The 17961-nt window shown below is 34.4% G+C and overlaps 2 protein-coding genes across 2 annotated transcripts; one reads left to right on the top strand and one right to left on the bottom strand.

Annotated features, from left to right (window-relative positions):
- Nucleotides 1–91: 91 nt before the first annotated feature.
- LOC132182686 (homeobox-leucine zipper protein ROC8-like) lies at nucleotides 92–7329 on the bottom strand. The gene is made up of 11 exons (XM_059596000.1): nucleotides 7147–7329; nucleotides 5061–5172; nucleotides 4625–4742; nucleotides 4334–4525; nucleotides 3675–4133; nucleotides 3497–3598; nucleotides 2352–2558; nucleotides 2029–2212; nucleotides 1181–1449; nucleotides 833–922; nucleotides 92–594 (listed from the first exon to the last, which is right to left on the bottom strand). Exons 2-11 carry the CDS (start codon nucleotides 5165–5167, stop codon nucleotides 211–213), a joined length of 2112 nt encoding a protein of 703 aa, XP_059451983.1. The 5' UTR covers nucleotides 5168–5172; nucleotides 7147–7329; the 3' UTR covers nucleotides 92–210.
- Nucleotides 7330–7741: 412 nt separating this feature from the next.
- On the top strand, nucleotides 7742–11694 carry LOC132180434 (uncharacterized). Its single transcript, XM_059593251.1, has 7 exons — nucleotides 7742–8219; nucleotides 8619–8721; nucleotides 9284–9320; nucleotides 10222–10295; nucleotides 10398–10491; nucleotides 10626–10708; nucleotides 11338–11694. The coding sequence occupies exons 2-7, from the start codon at nucleotides 8650–8652 to the stop codon at nucleotides 11515–11517; spliced, it is 540 nt and encodes a 179-aa protein (XP_059449234.1). The 5' UTR covers nucleotides 7742–8219; nucleotides 8619–8649; the 3' UTR covers nucleotides 11518–11694.
- The last annotated feature ends 6267 nt before the right edge of the window (nucleotides 11695–17961 follow it).

The following is a 17961-nucleotide window of genomic DNA, read 5'->3' as shown; positions in this document are numbered from 1 at the left end:
ATATATATAAGTTCTAAAGGATATAAGAAAGAAAAGTACAGTACAATATCATAAAAGGGAATGAAGCAAAGAATTATAGCGATCTCTCAGTTCTTTTATATCGCTCTTCATTATGTAAACCTGTGGATGATATCATTGTGTATAAATAATATGAAGTTTACTTTTAAGAAGCTCAACTTACACATAAAGCAAATATAGAGAACCATATAGTTAATCTAAGTCAGAGCAATTCAAAGCAGTCTTTATTCTTTGGACAGTGGAGCTGATAAGGGTATTGACAGTTGCCACAGATTCCACGTTCACCTGCTTCGGAGACGATGGGCTAGATACTAATATCTGGAAAGCCACCGTAAGAAGTGAACCGCTTGACTTTTCAGTATTTTCACTTGTTGAAGCCCCAGAACTTCCAATTTCAGGACGACCGTCACTTGAGATTACGAACCCTGATGGAAGTATTGGTACATCCGAAGGGTCCTCGCCGCTCAAAGCTATGTTGATCGCTGGCATGTCAATGGGGGCATACACTACTAAGGATCCCAATGTGTCTATGCAGGTCTCTTGAAGAATCAACATACTCTCATTAGGGATAGAAGGCTGCTTTCACATAAACCATTAAGATGAACATTAAAACAAGAGCCGTCAATTGCCTGATCATAAAATTGGACTTATTCGAGTATTTCTTAAATAATCTGATGCCATTTCTGCATCTTTTATAGCATAGTTTTTAAACAAGTATATACTTGATCCTTTCTCCATATTGAAAGTTGAATTATTTCATTTGGTTTCTACACATTTGAGCATAAATAGAAGTAAGAAAAGAAAAAAGAATTACCCGAATAATGGAAGTACAGTTCCCCACATGAGATCCATTTGAAATGTGTGCAATCTCATGCACTGGATTTCCACTGGAGAGAACATCCCACTGGAGGACAATGAAGATATAGTATAAGTTACATTGCTTCAAAAACTGAAATATTAACAAAATGATCAACTTGCCAGTTTCATGGGAACAAGATCCTCTCCAAAAATGAATTGAAGAATATCTAATTAGTTATATGTGAAATGTATTTTTGTCTTTTCACTTTTCGAAAGAACAAAAATATATACCTCTATAATATAATTAACTAGATATTTTCTAATTCATTTAAACTAGAGAGGATCCTAATTCAATTTCGTGAACCTGAACTCGCGTTCTCTCATCTCTAAAGAAATTGAAGACATTGTGAGGTGGCAGGGGAAGCCAGAGAGATGTGGCGGCGCTAACTATCATTCCACAAGGCTGGCCTGGTTCTGTGCTGTTGCGAACAGAGACTCGAACCCCACTGTTGTTCACTTCAGATAATTGAGGAAAATCTAGTTTACCTGACATGCTCAAGATTCCACAAAAATTCTTGACCATCCTATGGGAAAGCTTCACAATGCTCTTCTTACCTTCGGGCAAAGTAAACACTGAGCAATGGAAAACATTATTAAAATTAACCATCATAATTAATTAAACAAAAAACTTCACATAGCTCCCGAAGTATCATGAGTTTTGCAATGTCGGTATCTCTTGTTTCAGCCCATTTTAAGTAGTATTACCCCTACTATTAGGGTTTAGTGTTAAATCAAATACTAAACACGTAAAATGACCCCTATATTCTAATAAAATTTATAAAAATATAAATTTACCTTTATTAAAAATTAATAAAAACCCAAATTTACCCCTGTCCGTTGGTTACTATGGTATTTTTTTAATTTTTATTTTTTTTTAAAAAAGAGTATTTTGAACATTTTGGCATCCTCCGTTAAGATTAATTTAATAGAAAACCCTAACGGAGGGAAAACTAAAAGAGACTAAAACTTATAAGGATACTGACATTACAAAAATTAGTACTTCAAGATTATGATTGCAAAACCGTTAATACTTGGAAGGTAGTGAAAGTTTTCCGTTAATTAAAGGTGGACAAGAGAGAAAAGGCATGTGAGAAATGGGAAAGTTACTTAAAAAAAAAAAAAAAAAAAAAGAAAAAGAATAAAGAATACCACCTCCTCCTCCAAGCTCACAACAAGGTGTAGTTTCCCCCATGGAGTAAGCAAATCTCTCACACATCCTCCTAAGAGTAGCAACCCATCGTTCTGCTCCATAAGCAGTAGCGCCACATATGAGATCCCTATAGAGCCTATGAGTTTGGGTTTTATCATCCACTTCCACGTGTTCAACCCAAGTAACCTATAAAACATGAATGTTCCAACTGAAAAATAATTAAACGCAGGAATTTGTAACAGTGGTTTGAATGACACCCAATTCAATTTATTATTTTTATGAGTATAAAAAAGAAAAGTTCTTATAGCGATTCGAAGTTACGGACCTTGGAGCACCCATTAGGCAAATCCTGAATCATGCATCCAGAAGGGAGCCTCCAAGAGCGGGAAGGGAGGGAGGATTTCTCTTTTGGGCACTCATAGGAGACGTCCACTATCACCCACATGCCCAGCTCTATTTGCTGACAATGGCGAAGAAAATAGAATTCCCTAGGCGGCACCAGAGGAGAAAGAATGTGCATTTGTTCATACATCTGCATTTTCATTTCTTGAGTACTCAAACCTTCTATAACAAACTCTTAAAAAAAAAAAAAGAAAAAAAAAAAGGGAGGTTAAATACCTAATACCCTATTGGTTTCATTTCTTTATTTTTCCCTCTTGGGGTTTGATTTTTATCATGAGGTACATGTGGTTTTGATAAAAATCAAATTGGTCATTTCGTCCATTGACCATTAGTTGACTTAACAGAAGTCTATGTCACTGACACGTGGACCAATTAAAATTCGACACTTGGCATAAGTGGCCACATCAACTAACAGAAGTCTATGTCACTGACACGTGGACCAATTAAAATTCGACACTTGGCATAAGTGACCAAATTAACTAACAGAAGTCCATGTAGTTGACACGTGGACCAATTAAAATTCGACACTTGGCATAAGTGGTCACATCATCACTGATGACATGCCACCTAATTATATTTTTTATTTAAAAAAAATTAAAATATATTTTTTTTCAAAAAAATAAAAGGCAAAAAAAAAAAATTGGCTTGGCCATTTGGGGGTGGCCGAAACCACCCCTAGTGGGTACTAGAGCCACCCCCAAATGGCGAAGGGCCGCACCATTTTTTTTTCTTTATATATATATATATATATTTTAATTTTTAATTTTTGAATAAAAAATTTAATTATGCGGCCACATCATAAGTGATGATGTGGCCACTTATGCCAAATGTCGAATTTTAATTGATTCACGTGTCAGTGACGTGAACTTTCGTTAAGTTAACTAAGGACCATCCATCAAAAAAAGTTAACTAAGGATCAATTTGGTCTTTATCAAAACCACAAGCACCTCGTCTAATAAAAATCAAACCCTAATGAGAAAAAAATAAAGAAATAAAACCATAAGAGTACTATTAGGTATTTAACAAAAAAAAAAAATGAATAAAGTTGGATTCTAAGGCTATAATTACCAGCTGCAAGGAACCACTCCGATTTCCTGACGTTCCGGTTTCGAGCACTTGAATTGTCTTTGCTTTTGTAACAATTGTGGGAAAAAGATCTGACCATTTATCCTGCAAAATCAAACCATGGTGATCTGGGGTTCAATTCTATAGCAAAGTAGATATATGGAAAAGGAAGAGTACTGACCGAATCTATAATCATCTCAACTAAATGCATCCCACTCATGGCCACCATTCCTGAATCTCTTGATGACTCGATACGAGCAGTGGCGTTTCTCAAGTGATTGGCTGTGGGAAACATCCTTTCGTAGCTGTCACGATGAAGAACATATCTGCCATCGGCAGGGGACTTGATCCACACAGGCTCGTTGATTCGCAAGAGTCGGATTAATTCATCCATGGCACCGGCAGCAGTTTCCAGCATGATTGCCTTCTCCATTTCTGGAATTCCTTTTAGTCGGTATGGTGATGCAGTATTGGTAGAACCAAGGTCTAGATCAAGAGCAGGACTCTCCAGTCTTTGGCTGATCAGTGAAGTTCTTCCTGGAGAAAAATCCAATGAAGATCTTGGGACTCCCATCAACGACTCGATTTGTGAGATCGGTTTGCCAATGTACTTGGCAAGAAGGTTTGATACCTTCTCATGCTGCAAAGCCAAACAGCAATTATTTTGACTTGACAATGCTAAATTAGATAGCTATAAGATGAGTCCGTTTGAATTTGCGATTTTACAAGAGTATAAATTTTTTAAAATGCAATTAAGCGTTACCCTTTAAAATATACGTTGGAATGACAAACGCTTTAGAATAAAGAGATATGGCTGAAGTTGCAACAATGAAAACTTGCCTCTTCTTTCAATTTGGAATTTTCCAGTTGCAGTTTCTGTAGGTTACGTTGCCTTTCTTCTTCTCCAAAGGGTGGACCTCCACACGCTGGGCAAATTACATTTTTCAGCGCCTCTTTGATTGCAACGATTTCACATTGAATTTTTTCATTCTCTGCCCGAAGAACAGTGTTATCTGCTCGCTCAGTTTGAGCCTATAAAGCATAAACAACACTGAAGAATCACCATAACTGAGGTTTTAACAATTCAAAATCCAGATATCCAACAGACCAAAAAAAAAAAAAAAAAAAAACCTTTGCTTGTGTCCTCTTGTTTTGAAACCAGAATTTGATCTGTTTGGGTTCCAGACCAAGCTCCCTGCTAAGCTGACGCCGCTGGTTGTCGTCTGGATGCGGGCACTCTTTGAAGAATCTTCATTCCAGCAATAGACAGATCAGTGAAACATAAGTATATATTGATACAGGAAAAAGACATCAGAAACATAGTGGAGGCATACACATGAACAAAATGAAAGCACAGGAAGAACAATAAGAGAGGAGACAAGCTCTCATACATATGATCAGAAAACAAAATAAACCCACATCAGAAAAAATGATAAAACTAGCCAAAAAATAAAAAGGCCAATCTCGCTAACAAAGACAAACAAAAAACTTGGTATCCTCTTCCTATATATGAACACAAGATGTGAGTAGTTAAGGAATCAACGGTATTTAATTTAATATTTCTTACTTTTCAAGTTGCTGTATCTGGTAAGTAGTGTGGCGATGGTAGGACTTCTTCCCCTTGCGAGTATTGGAAGCTTCTGGTTCATCACCTGAGCCGCCGCCACTCCCCATTGCGACTGCATCCATTTTCAGGCACACTAAAGCAATAATATTACCACCTACTGATACTGAAGCTTTTGCTTTTCTAAATCTTTATGGTATTTATGTATCACAAAACATGTGTTTCTCTATATATGCTAACAACATATATGACTTCACTTCACACAGGTCAACTCCATAAAAGGACAGCAAATTAACACCAAACTATCCGAATAAAGAGAGGGAAATCTTGGGCGCGCAATGGCTTGTGGGAAATCTTGGGTTTTACAAGAGTCTATGAATAATGAACTACACGCAAGCAACAGCTAAATACTAGGAAAAGTCGGCGAAAATCGAGGGAGTAAGATATGCTATGCAACAAAGCTGCCAAATGGAGCAGAATTTATTTTATTGTTCTTAAAATTAAGGAAAAAACAGTATTGTATTGGTCCACTCATGTTTGTTAAGCAGAAGATGATAACGATGGCTCTTATAAAAAGATTTTCTTTTAATCAACACATTGAGGTTCTTTCTTGGATGCTTTCTAGTGTTTCTTGATGAAATTAGGCAGTGTGTTTGAACTATAAATAAAAACAGGCGAGGAGGTGGGGGTCCGTGAATGCTTTGTACTTGGAACTTGGAAGTGTACGCTTTTCCTTCTCTGAAAATAAATTGTACGGCAAGAAAAGACCATGGTGCCACATCAGCTACAGCAAACTGGGACCAGTTGTTGGGCTCCACTTTGGACTAGATCCAACGGTTCAGATGTTCTCCTGGGTTAATTTGTGTCAGACATCTTTCGTACTGTTGGACGTTTGTCAGACTTGGATTACATGCGAACATTCTATCCTTATCTTCCTCACTCCAAAACAAGTTAACAACACCACCAAGCATAAGCCCTCTTTTTTTTCCCAATGCAGACCCATGATCCTCTACATGGAATCCCACCATAACTCTCCTAGACCCACATGATCTTCCACAAAACCATGAGAACCACACCCTAAACCCCAATTCCAAAACAGGAAAAATATTGTTTTAGTCCTTTGGGATTTGAATTTTTATCAAATTACTTATTGGGATTCGAAATCGATCAAAATCGATCGAATCAATCTTTAAGGTTTAATCCGTTATCAAATTACTCTCTTACTTTCTGTAAATTTTTTGACAAAATGCAACGTCACACCCAATACTATTGCAATACAATCTCATATTACACAATTAATTTTACCGCGTCTTTCTTTCCCATTTGGATACAAATAAATAAACGTATCCATGGCATTAAAAACACTACCTTATTAAATGTCGCATCATCATAATGCGAGAATAAAAGCAAAGAGGGAGAAAACTCAAGCAAATGGGTGACTCGAATATATATTTGATTGATTTTTTTTTTTTTAATGACAAAGGAACATAGTATGACTTTTTAAGTAAATTTCTTATCATTTCCGAGAGGTAGTTCAATTGGTTAAAGTTACGCCTAATAAAACAGAAGTTACTAGTTCAAATCTCTCTCTCCTCTTGTGTAGACATATAAAAAAAAAAAAAAAAAAAAGTATATTTCTTATCAATTGTACAAAACAAGGTTTTTAGTTTTTAATTTCAATTTCACTTTTTATTTTAAAAATAAAACTGTGATGATTAATTGTGACGTAGATTCATGTGTGTGTCAAACTTGTAACGGCTGGAACTACTTTGAACAATGGGAATGACTTCAGTTCAGTCGTGGCAAACAAGGGGGGTTTTTTGCCCTCCAATAAATCAATGCCAAATCAGCTTGGAGCAAGAAAATAAAATGAGAACAAATGCACTTGATTTTTATCCTTCTCACAGCCCTCAGCCACCGTGCCGCCGCTACCTCTCTCCCTCTCTCTCTCTGTCGGCCACCCCCTAGCCTCGCCGGCCACCCCAGAAATCATCAGGAAAACCCCCAATTTTTGATTAAAAACCCTAGCTAAGGCATCCAAAAAAGAGTAGGAAAAAATGAAAGAAACAAGGTTGGAGAGGGGAAGTACCTGGTCTTGAGAAGGGAGAGGGAAGGGGAGCTGTCGGCGGTGATCTCGACGAAGAGGGCGGATAGGGCAAGGAGCGAGAGAGCCAGGCCGTGAAGGAGAAGAGAAAGAGGGAGAGAGAAGAAAACGCGTTTGAACCCCGACGAACCACCACCCTTTCACCGTTGAACCCCGACGACGACGACGCCGTGCTCGCCAATTTTATTTTTTAAAAAACAAAATTAATTAATATTTTAAATCAATAATCAGGTGTAGTTGTGTTTATTTTGTAAACCTGAGTTTGGTAGGATTAAGTTAGGTGGCAACTTCTTATTGGTAGCAAAAGCCCCTCATTTCTGCCATGACCGAACTGTTTTTCTTAGAACTGTTTTTCTATGTTGATTTCTTTTTCTTTTTAATTTTTTTTTTTAAATTTACTTATTTAGTTCCTGATATTTGCAATTATATCAAATTAATTTCTAGCTAGGGTATTAAATTACCAAAATGATCCATGAGAGAGAGAAGAGCACCAAAAATTAAGAGGGGAACCGGCATACCAAATGTCGCCGGAGAAAGAGAGAGAGAGAGCGCCGGAGAACAAGAGGGGACCGGCAGGCTGGTCCGGCCTGAGACCCGTCCGGCCTGAGACCCGCTTGGGTCTGCTGACCCACGGCGGTGTCAGGCCGAAAGTCTCTCATTTCTCTCTCTCCGTTGAAGCTCAAAATCTTGTGTTTTTGTTTTAGACAATTTTCGTGCAATTTTTATACTTTAGCTGAGGTGTCCTTCTTCTATCGGAGGGCAAAAAAACTCATGTTTTCTGCACGACCGAATAGAAGATATTCCAAACAAACAAATAAAAGGAAAAGAAAGAAACACCCACCGCGTGGCTGCGTCTCTCTTTCTTCCATTGTTGTCTTGCGCATATCTTTCCCACCTTCAGTTATCAATCTCTCCCAAGGACGAAAGCACTCAATTTATGCTGCGCACATAAAATAAAGCACCCCCTGCGCCGCAAAGATGGTGGTCGCCTCCATTGCAAAGGGTTGCTAAACAAAGGACTGTGTTTGCTAATAGATCGAAAGGAGAAAGACTGAAAGGTCAGTGTAATTGATATATGCATTTTCCTATTTTGGCATTAAGGGGATTGATTAGAGGGACTTCAATACCTCTGGTTTTGAGGTTTTTGGAGATGTTTCTCGACGAGAATTTTCCGGGTTTGGGTTACACACACTGCAGTAGCTCACAGTACATATTCTGGGTTCTGAATTTGGTTGGTTGATTAGCTCAAAAGGCCAAATCTTTCCCCCTCCAAACTACCCAGCTTTTTTGCTTATAAAATTCAATTCAGGGAACATTTGATTTTGACAATTCAAAGCTTGGGACGGGTTGGGTCCAAGGATTTTAAGACTGCCTTGTTCCCCAAAGCTTTCCTTTTATTTCTGTCATTCTCTGTGTGTATTTCATTTTATTTGTGAACTTCTTTTGATTGTATTCAGGGCATAGTCAAATAAAGTAACCGAAACAAGAATGTTTACCAATGACCAGAGACAAGAAGAGCGAACGGGAAGATATGGGACTCCAAGGGTGCAATACCTTCAAGTACTCTTCCTATAATTTTGACAATCTACTTTGTTATATACTGTCATTCTATTTCTTGTACGTACCAAAGTTACGTGAATTTTCGATGATATGTTCGTTTTATTCTTTAAGGGCTCCGTTTGGCATTGGATAGTTACTGAGGACTGGAACAGTAGCAAAAATTGATTGATATGAGAAAAAAGTAAAAAAAAAAAAATTGTTTTGTAGTGATTTTTTTTATTTGAATAATAATTAAAAAATGATTGATGCGATGTAAAAAGTAAGAATGTTGGGAGTTCAATTTTTTGAATGAATAGTAAGGGGCTCTTGCCAAACGGTGCCAAGGATGTTAACTAAATCATCTAACCATCTAGGGGTGGAAAAGTCATCATTGATGGGGCCATGGTATAAAAAATACTATTTTTATTAGGATTTTAAATTTTTTTTGGGTTGCCAAAACTCCCCAACTACTAAAGTAGTTTCGCCCTGCTTTTGATGGGAAGGTTGTTGATTCATCTATGTATATTTGATTTCTTGACCTTTGATATATTTAAGTGGGACCAATTTTTTCATTTTATTGCAGGAATTGGTGAGTCAGTTTCAGAACTCTACTGATGAAGGTATGCATCATCTTGATTATGTTCCTCTGTTCTAATTGTTTATTTCCTTTCATCATCAACTTGAATGGTTACCATGGCACGAGTTCTATTGCCTCTACTCTTGTTCCTTGTACTACAAAGATTCCTTCATGCTTGTTCAAACTCAAATTCTCTATATAATTGGTTTTTGTTTTAATTGTTGTAACAATTCTCCTTTCATGCTACTCTCATTAGTCATTACTGATAACCTTTTGCCTCATTTAACTTGTATGCATCAAGAGAAGGTGCGGCAGAACATATTGTCATGTTGTCGTGACCAAACCCCAACTTGCTGGGCAATTAGTGCTAGTGGTCTTTGGATCAAGTGGCATTTTCTCCCCGATTAAAAAGGATGGGGAGTGAAGACACTTGTTGAATCCTATATTGTGCTTACTTACCAAAAAAAAAAAAGGAATCCTATGTGGCGCTTGTGTCATATTTGCATATCAAAACCAAAAAAAGAAAAATTTCTGAACAATTCATTGTTCTGGTCATTGGTCTTTTTCTTCAATCTTTGTATTTATAGGTTACCTCAGAGTTGTCATGAAGCAGCCACTATCACTCATAGGGTGGAAGCCATGATTCAAGAACCTTTTGTTCTTGAGAACACTGGAATTCTCTTAAGTGAGCTTTCAGGCAACTCAGAGAAAAAGCGTGTCATTCACCATTTATGTTAAATATAAACATGCTCCTTTGTTTTCATATGCTTTTTTGAGTCATGTTCTAAAATTAATTATTATCTGATATTGTCACTCACTTTGTCAATATCGGGGTACAGGGTGTACTTGGCTAAGATTTTTATTTCTTAATGACAGTTAATTCACTTGTGGGAATATACTTAACTTTGAAACATGTAATTAATCAATTATTCTTTTATTTACAGAAACAAAAGAAAGAATTGCTGCTAATCTGGCAAACTTTGCATATGACCCTTACAATTATAAATTCTTGCGCCAGGTACAGTATGTTGCCTTTGGTAATAAATTTTTTAGGAAGGAACTAAAATTTCTTCTTGTACCCTTTTCCACCTCTTAAGATTTACTTATGATTCTTAAACAGCTCAATGTTTTGGAACTTTTCCTTGACTGCATAACAGAACCCAATGAGAAGCTTGTGGAATTTGGGCTTGGAGGGATCTGCAATTCCTGCGTAGGTAAGTATGGCAGTTTGCTCTCTTTGCAGATCCTAAGAAATCCTAAAAGGCACATTGTTTTCCATTACGCAATATAATGATGGTTGGGCACTAGCGTGTGATTTACCAAGTTTTTGTGTGTTTTATTTCTGCAGATCCAGCGAATGCTGCAATTGTCACTCAGTGTGGTGGGATTCCTCTTATCATACAATGTTTATCAAGTCCGGTTAGAAACACTGTAAGTGCCAAAACTTTTAGTTAGTGGATTTTTCACTCCTTTAACTCAATTATTTTGGTTCTTGGTGATCAAACTTCAAATGTTAGCATAGGGTTGAAGGGAGATTGTACTACATTCAACCATAACTGACTATTTCAATATTATTATTCTTTCAAAAAGAAGTGATACTGAATTATTTCTGTATTTTACTTATCTATGTCTAACATGTGCTTTTTTTTTAATTGTTTATCAAAGCAGCTACTCAATGATTTAAGGTTTCTTTTTCTTTTATCTTTTAAAAAATGGTAATTAGGTGATACTTGATAGTTGATAGTATGATTTTGGTTCTTGAACTGTGTCAAGTTTCAATTTCACCCCTGAAGCATCATCTATCATTTCAATTTAATCCATTCTGTTTGAAAAATGTCACAATGTTATCCTTGTGGTTTTTTACCATCTTTAGACGAATAGCAATTGTTTTTGTACACATATCCTTAGTAGACATGACATATTAGGCCACATGCTGTACTTAAAACTTGTAAGTAATGATTTTGGAATGCTTTATCAACTGGAATTGATGTAGCAAAAGCATACATGTTTTATGGTTTGGTGTGTATGCATTCATATACAAAATTCCCATTGCTTTTTAGGTGAATTATGCGCTTGGTGCTCTTTATTATCTCTGTAACCCATCTAATAAGGGAGAGATTTTAAAGCCAGAAGTGATTGATGTTATCAAGAGGTATGCTGCAGCTGAAGCGGTTAGTGTCAACTTTAGTAATCTGGCCAAGGCATTTTTGGACAAACATGTGGGAACAAGTGAGTCTTAGAGGCCTGCTTTGTCGTCTATGTTTAGGAGGCTTTTTATTTTATTTATTTTATTTTTAGGGGAATAGTCCATGTGAAAGAGTTTTGTATTGTATTTAGTGGTTATGATGGAATTATGTAGAAAAAGTTATAGCTAATCTTATGAATAGACTGACAACAGCTCAATTCCTTCAAGATAATGAACCAAAATTGTCCGAGGCGTCTATGACTAGCTACGGGGCTTCAAAAGGCTCGAAGGATGCTAAAGAGACTAAAGAAATTGAAAGGATAAAGTATAGAAACATGATTATGCAAAGAATCAAATAAAATAAACAAAGATAGTAGAGTACCAGATGATAAATCAATATTATTAAAAACAATTTTCTTATCAACATTTGAATTTCAGAAAATAAATAAAATAAAAATAGTAACTAAATTGGGTAGAATATAAATAATACGAGGAAGGAGTAGGACCTCTTGGTTAGTGTGACTGGTCTACCTCCTGCAAATTACCATAGCAAAATGTAAGAATATTTTATTATTTCTCAACTTCACCCTTTTCTTTGTTTTCTTTCTTTATTGCGGGCGAGAAATGCTAAGAGTACTAATAAAAAAGCTTACTAAACATATTTATTGTTTCTTGCCTTCTTCTCACCGCCATGCCTATCTCCTTTTTGGGTGAATATTACGTGGCAATACCATTAAAAATGTAATGGTAGGTAGAAAAAAGGATTTATTTGATAACAATTCTAACCATAAAGAGTAAATTGATAAAATTTAAACCTTATTGGGTAATTTAATAAAAGTGATACTTCACTTTGATTTTTTTTTTTTTTTTACCTAAAATAAAATGAGATGGAAAAAAAATGATTGTCAAAGTCAACCCGCCAGTCTGAAGAGAGAAAAAAAAAAAAAGCCAGTCAAAGCTACACTATTCAATTTTGGTTGTCCAACTACTATTGGCTTTGTCCTAATTAAGAAAGGAGTCATGTCCGATGTCCTTGTCAAGGGTATTTTCATATACCCCTCTTTCTAGATTCTTTTCTCTCGGCCTGTTTTTAGTTCTTGTTCGTTGAAATTTGGAAGTTCCTTTTTTGGACTTTTTTTGGTTTTCTTGGACATAAATTGAATGGATGAGGATAACACGTATTGAATAGAAAAAAAATAAAAATAAAAACAGATAGTTTTAGAACAATATCATAATATTAATTAAATAACTAAATTTATTAATTTAAATTAATTTAAAAATTTTAGATAATAGATTATTTAATATGATTTTAGAGTAGAGTTTTTAAGTTTGAATCTACATATGAAAGAGTCTTAAAATAATATTAAATATTAATTAAATACATTATTTTTTGGACAAAGTTTTCTTTCAAACTAGGTTAGAGGAATTTTCTTCAACCTAGTGTATAAAAATGACATGTGCCCCTTTTTTTTAATAACATGTGAGATGCACATGAGTTTTTAATAAAATGTATTCCAATTTTGTCTATGCTATTAAAAAAATATGTGCATCTCACATGTTTAAGGGACACATGTCACTTTTATAGATTAGGTTGAAGGAAATTCTTCCAACCTAGTTTGGAGGAAAACTTTGTCCTTATTTTCTTATGATCTTAAACTTTTGAAATAATTAGTAATTTAGTAATGCTGGAAAGTATATTTTTATCTTACAACTATTCCCTAATGTTGATGTGGCAATGAATGTCAGCTATTATTTTTTTAAAAGTGTTTATCCAAGAGCGGGAAATGGAGGAAGAGAACTTGAACTAGTGTGACTTCTACTTTATGAGATATAATCTCCAGAACTCCAACCGATTGAACTATTCCTTGAAAACATTAATTTATGTAGATAATCATATTTTTCAAAAGCAAATTGATTTTTTTTTTTAAGAAAAAATATCAATATATTCCATAGAATCAAATAATAGATGGAGAAGACTTCTCCATCGTAATTATATCACAAATACATTCGGGAGTTTCCTCCAACTAATTTCTATCTATGATACTGTTGGTTGCATTCTTAGCCAACCTATGTGCCGCACCAATAGTTCTACGGCTCACATAAAAATAATGAAGAGTTGATTATTCATCTGAGAAGGATTGAATAATTAAAGAGCCGAAGGTGGTGGTCCTATCACCCCATGCTATGATACAAATGAGATATTCTTTTTTATATCTTAAAACACATTTGATATTTTCAGGACGCTGTTAGGTTATTGTGTTAGGTGGAACTCATGTGACATCACAGAGTCACAATCAAAAAGATAATCCTGGCATTGCCCACTGGTTTAATTCTATTTTCAATGCTGCCATTAATTCTGTATTTCTCGGAATATAGTCAAATCAAGAGGCTCTTTGTGATTACGTTTAAGAAATATGACTTTTAAGTCAAAAAGAGTTTTTGGGCAAAAGCTTCATTTTTAAGCTTTTATCAAAAGTGCGTTTTGGCAATTTTTAGGCTTTTTTGACTCTTAAAAGCGATTTTAATTTTTTTACCAAATGAGTATTTTTTTCTTCAAACGGGATTTTTGAGTGTTAAAAGCACTTTTAGAACCGTCAAACGCAGTCTCAAACAGACATTAAAAGTCATTGTGACATCACTGCACCTACATTGAATTTGAAATTGGAAAATGTTAGGCTTACAAACACATTTTACAAAAAAATAAATTACAAACTGATGTGGCATAACATGATTGAGTTTCGCAAAATTTGAATTTATCTCATATCCAATCACGTTGTGCCACATTAGTTTTTTAATTTTTTTTTTTTGGTAAAATGTGTTTGTAAGCCTAGCATTCTTCTTAAAATAATGAAAAAAAAAAAAAACCTTTTCCAAATTAAGCTAGAAAAAATATTCCAATTTAATTGAACTAGCATGTTTTAATGCATGTGAGAATTATATGTACTAAAACATATGTTTAGTTTAATAAAATGGATTGAAACAAATCTCAGAAAACTTTATCCGTATGAATTTTACTAGCATCAATTTATTCCAAACTTTTCACAATGCAATGATTTTTTTTTTTTTTTGTACTTCAATGCAATGGTTGAATTGTTGTTGCTTGGTTTAAACTCAATACAAATGAGTCCCCCTTAGATAATTCGAAAGTAATGAAAAGTGGTGACATGACTCATCCAAAAGTCAGTGGGATAGGACTTTTTAACCGGAATGATAGACTTTATTGTTGAAATTCCCAGCCTTAAAGTGGAATTGGTAGTGGCGGTGGATGATTGAAAAAGTTTTTTTTTTTTTAATTTAAATAATAGTAAAGAGTAAATAATCTTATATAAAAATGTTTTGATGTTATTTTTTTAAAAAAAAAATGAGGTGATTAGTATTTGGGAGTGACATGGTGTTTAACAAAAACTCCTTACGTTTAGTTTTTAAAGAAGCATTCTCTACGAAAACAGTTAATGAAAATTATAAGATAAGATGGGTCAGAATTTGGTGCAATTCATTGACCGAATTGGACATACTCAATCCGTGAAAATGAGAGGTTTCAGTTGTAATCCTGATCCACGTCATATATTTACAATTTTGAAAGTTTTTAATTTTGTTATATCTTTTCGGCATGCATGAAGTACAATTTTGAAAGTTTTTAATTTTGTTTTATCTTTTCGGCATGCATGAAGAAAACGTTACAGATAGTAGTTTATTCAAAACCTTCATACACATTGATATGAAAATATTATGATATCACATCACTTGTAACAAATGGTCCACACCTTGTATTAAAATGGTCACAAAATCATTATTTTAGGAAATATAATCAGACCAACTATTTTCATGTACACCCAAGACATGACCTCACATGAGAGAAAATAGTTAAGCGAGTACATTTTCTTATCATTTTTCGAAATTGACCGAGGACAATCCAAAGTCAAGGTGGTGACATATTATCGACTGTGCTTGTAATCCATTGCAATGTCATTTGTCGGTTTCCTTTTATTTTTAGCCGTTTTATGCCAATTAAATAAGGGGTTGGCGAATTGCCATACTATAGTATTTTGGAAGTTTGAGAAATAAAAAATAAAGAGGACAGAATATTTCTTTTAAAAAAATGTTGTTCAACATTATAATATTTGCACCATAGACACCACCTTTAGGCTCTAGGGAATATATATATATATATATATATATATATGAGAAGTAGTAGGGAGTTAAACAAATAAATTCAGAAAAAATTTTAAATTAATGTGGCAAGAGGTTTTAAATTAAAAAAATACAATTCTCTCTTCCTTGTCTGCCATTCACGGTCTGCTATGTTAGTTTGAAATTTTTTTTGAATTCATTCATTTAGCTCCCTAACACCTCTCTCTCTCTCTCCCTCTCTCTCTCTCTCTCTATATATATATATATATAATTCTCCAACTTTATATGCGAGTAGCAAGTGAGGTGCTAATACGTAGTAATAATAATAACAGCACTTATACAGTAGAAATATCAAAGCATACAATTTTTCTTTCTTTTTGACACCACACAAACTCATCCTCAAAGCCATAATGTACCTTTGAGAGAAGAGAGGAATCTCCATTATAGGATAGTTTTAATGGTGAATTTTGGGATGGGTTTAAGAGAAATGATTCCTACGAAGATGGGAGAGGTTTGCATATAAGAATTTTGAAGAAAATGGCTCCGTTTGGTATTGGACAGTTACTGTTTAGTAGATTAAAATTGTAGGAAAAATTGATTGAAATAAAAAAAATAAATAAATAAAATGTTTGATATAGAAAAGTGAAAAAAAAAATTAATTTTATAATATTTTTTTATTTGAATAGTAAAAGGTAATTAGTGTGATGTAAAAAATAAAAATGTTGATAATTAAATTTTTTGGATGAAAAATAACGAATTATTGTCGAATGGTCTCTTGTCAAGCAGTGCGAGATAAGGAGTCATGCAATGAATCCAAGCATTGTCTTATGTGACCCGGTTACTTTGTGTATGAAATGGACAAGTGACAAAAGTGACTCATGACACCAATCAAGAAAATGAGCTACTACGTACGCAACATGATTGAAGTGGCTAGCATCTACATATGTGTTAAGACATGTGATGCTGTTATTTTTCAAATATACTACTATCACTAGTTTTTTTTTTTCCTAATTAATTTACTACTATCACTAGTTAAGATAATGAATTACTGCCAAATGTGATCGACAATACTAATACTAATTTTTATTTTCTCATACTGTGTATGTAACCTTGTTGCCATCCAGAATGGCTAATTAAAAAAAAGAAAAGAAATAAGTTATTGCACCATATGACTCAAGTATTAGCTCATGTACGTGGTTTAAGTAGTATCTTAATTGTTAGAGAAAATGAGGATGTTTTGGCAAGAACATGTTCCTTCAAGTCTTAAGTAATTGGTAATTTGGTATTACTGAAGAATATGAGACATGGAAATCTCTGAAATTTAATAAAGATTTGGGTATTTTGAATATCATATCGGAGGGTGATATAATAGAGATGATGAAAGGATAATCTTAGAGTTGATATGAACAATTGATTGAGAATGCTAAGATGGTATTTGAAGGTCTCCGATCATGGAATATGAAACAAAAAAATAAAAATAAAAATAAAGGCTAATGAAAGCAGCAATACAACAATTTATGAAGCAAATTTGGGTGAAATATTATGAGTAATGTTACAAGTTCCTTTTGAATCCCTTCAAGAACGATGTGGTTATTAAAATTACCATTAAGCTTGTGATTAATCATTATTGAATTTTGATCAAATGGTGATTTTAATAGGCGTATCATTTTTAGAGGGACTTAAAATAGACACAAGAGAGACTTATAAAATTACTCAAGATATTACCCTACGTTTATTGTAATTTGAATGGAAGAAAGTGTTATCTTTAGACTTTAGTTACTAAGTTAAAATCTATCTTAATTACCCTTTTAGTGATACCTACCGAAAAAGAAGTGGATCCACTTACATACCTTGACCGTCCGAGGCAACAATCCGTCAACGCTTTGATCATCTCCAGCTGACTAAACCAAACAAGCACCATACTCGCCTTGGTGGATTGGAAGGTCCAGCATTAGTGTGCCAATTTAGGTAAGAATTTTACCCCTACTCAAAGTTAAACAATAATCTTGTCTGGAGGCCCAGATTTTGATAGGTTTACAAGGCAAATTCAGATTCTTTTTCATTAGCATACCAATCAACTAAATGAATAGGAGAACTACTGAAATATCAAATTTCATACCGTTATGTAACGACCCTGAGCTACTTAAGTTTACTTAATTATTTGGGTCACTACACGTCAAGCTTTTAAGGCTCGACTGATAAAAAAATAGATAAAAGGAAACTTAAAAAGATGCATATATGATTAAGCCAACACAAAGTTTAAGACCAATAACAAGATGCGTCACTACCCTCATGGAATACACCACAACCACGCTCACGAAAACACTTTCTTTCCTTTTTACAAACTTTTACTATTTTTACTCTCCAT

The sequence above is a fragment of the Corylus avellana genome, chromosome ca5, assembly GCF_901000735.1.
Source record: "Corylus avellana chromosome ca5, CavTom2PMs-1.0".
NCBI classification, from domain to species: domain Eukaryota; kingdom Viridiplantae; phylum Streptophyta; class Magnoliopsida; order Fagales; family Betulaceae; genus Corylus; species Corylus avellana.
This window is presented reverse-complemented; position numbering and strand designations above follow the sequence as displayed.

Coding starts and splice junctions, on each gene's coding strand:
- LOC132182686 (XM_059596000.1), bottom strand. CDS start 5,167: ATGGGGAGTGGCGGCGGCTCAGGTGATGAACCAGAAGCTTCCAATACT. Junction 4,134..4,333: donor ATTCCAAATTGAAAGAAGAG/GCAAGTTTTCAT, acceptor TTGGCTTTGCAG/CATGAGAAGGTATCAAACCT. Junction 2,213..2,351: donor TGCCTAATGGGTGCTCCAAG/GTCCGTAACTTC, acceptor CATGTTTTATAG/GTTACTTGGGTTGAACACGT.
- LOC132180434 (XM_059593251.1), top strand. CDS start 8,650: ATGTTTACCAATGACCAGAGACAAGAAGAGCGAACGGGAAGATATGGG. Junction 9,321..10,221: donor TCAGAACTCTACTGATGAAG/GTATGCATCATC, acceptor TTTTATTTACAG/AAACAAAAGAAAGAATTGCT. Junction 10,296..10,397: donor ATTATAAATTCTTGCGCCAG/GTACAGTATGTT, acceptor ATTCTTAAACAG/CTCAATGTTTTGGAACTTTT.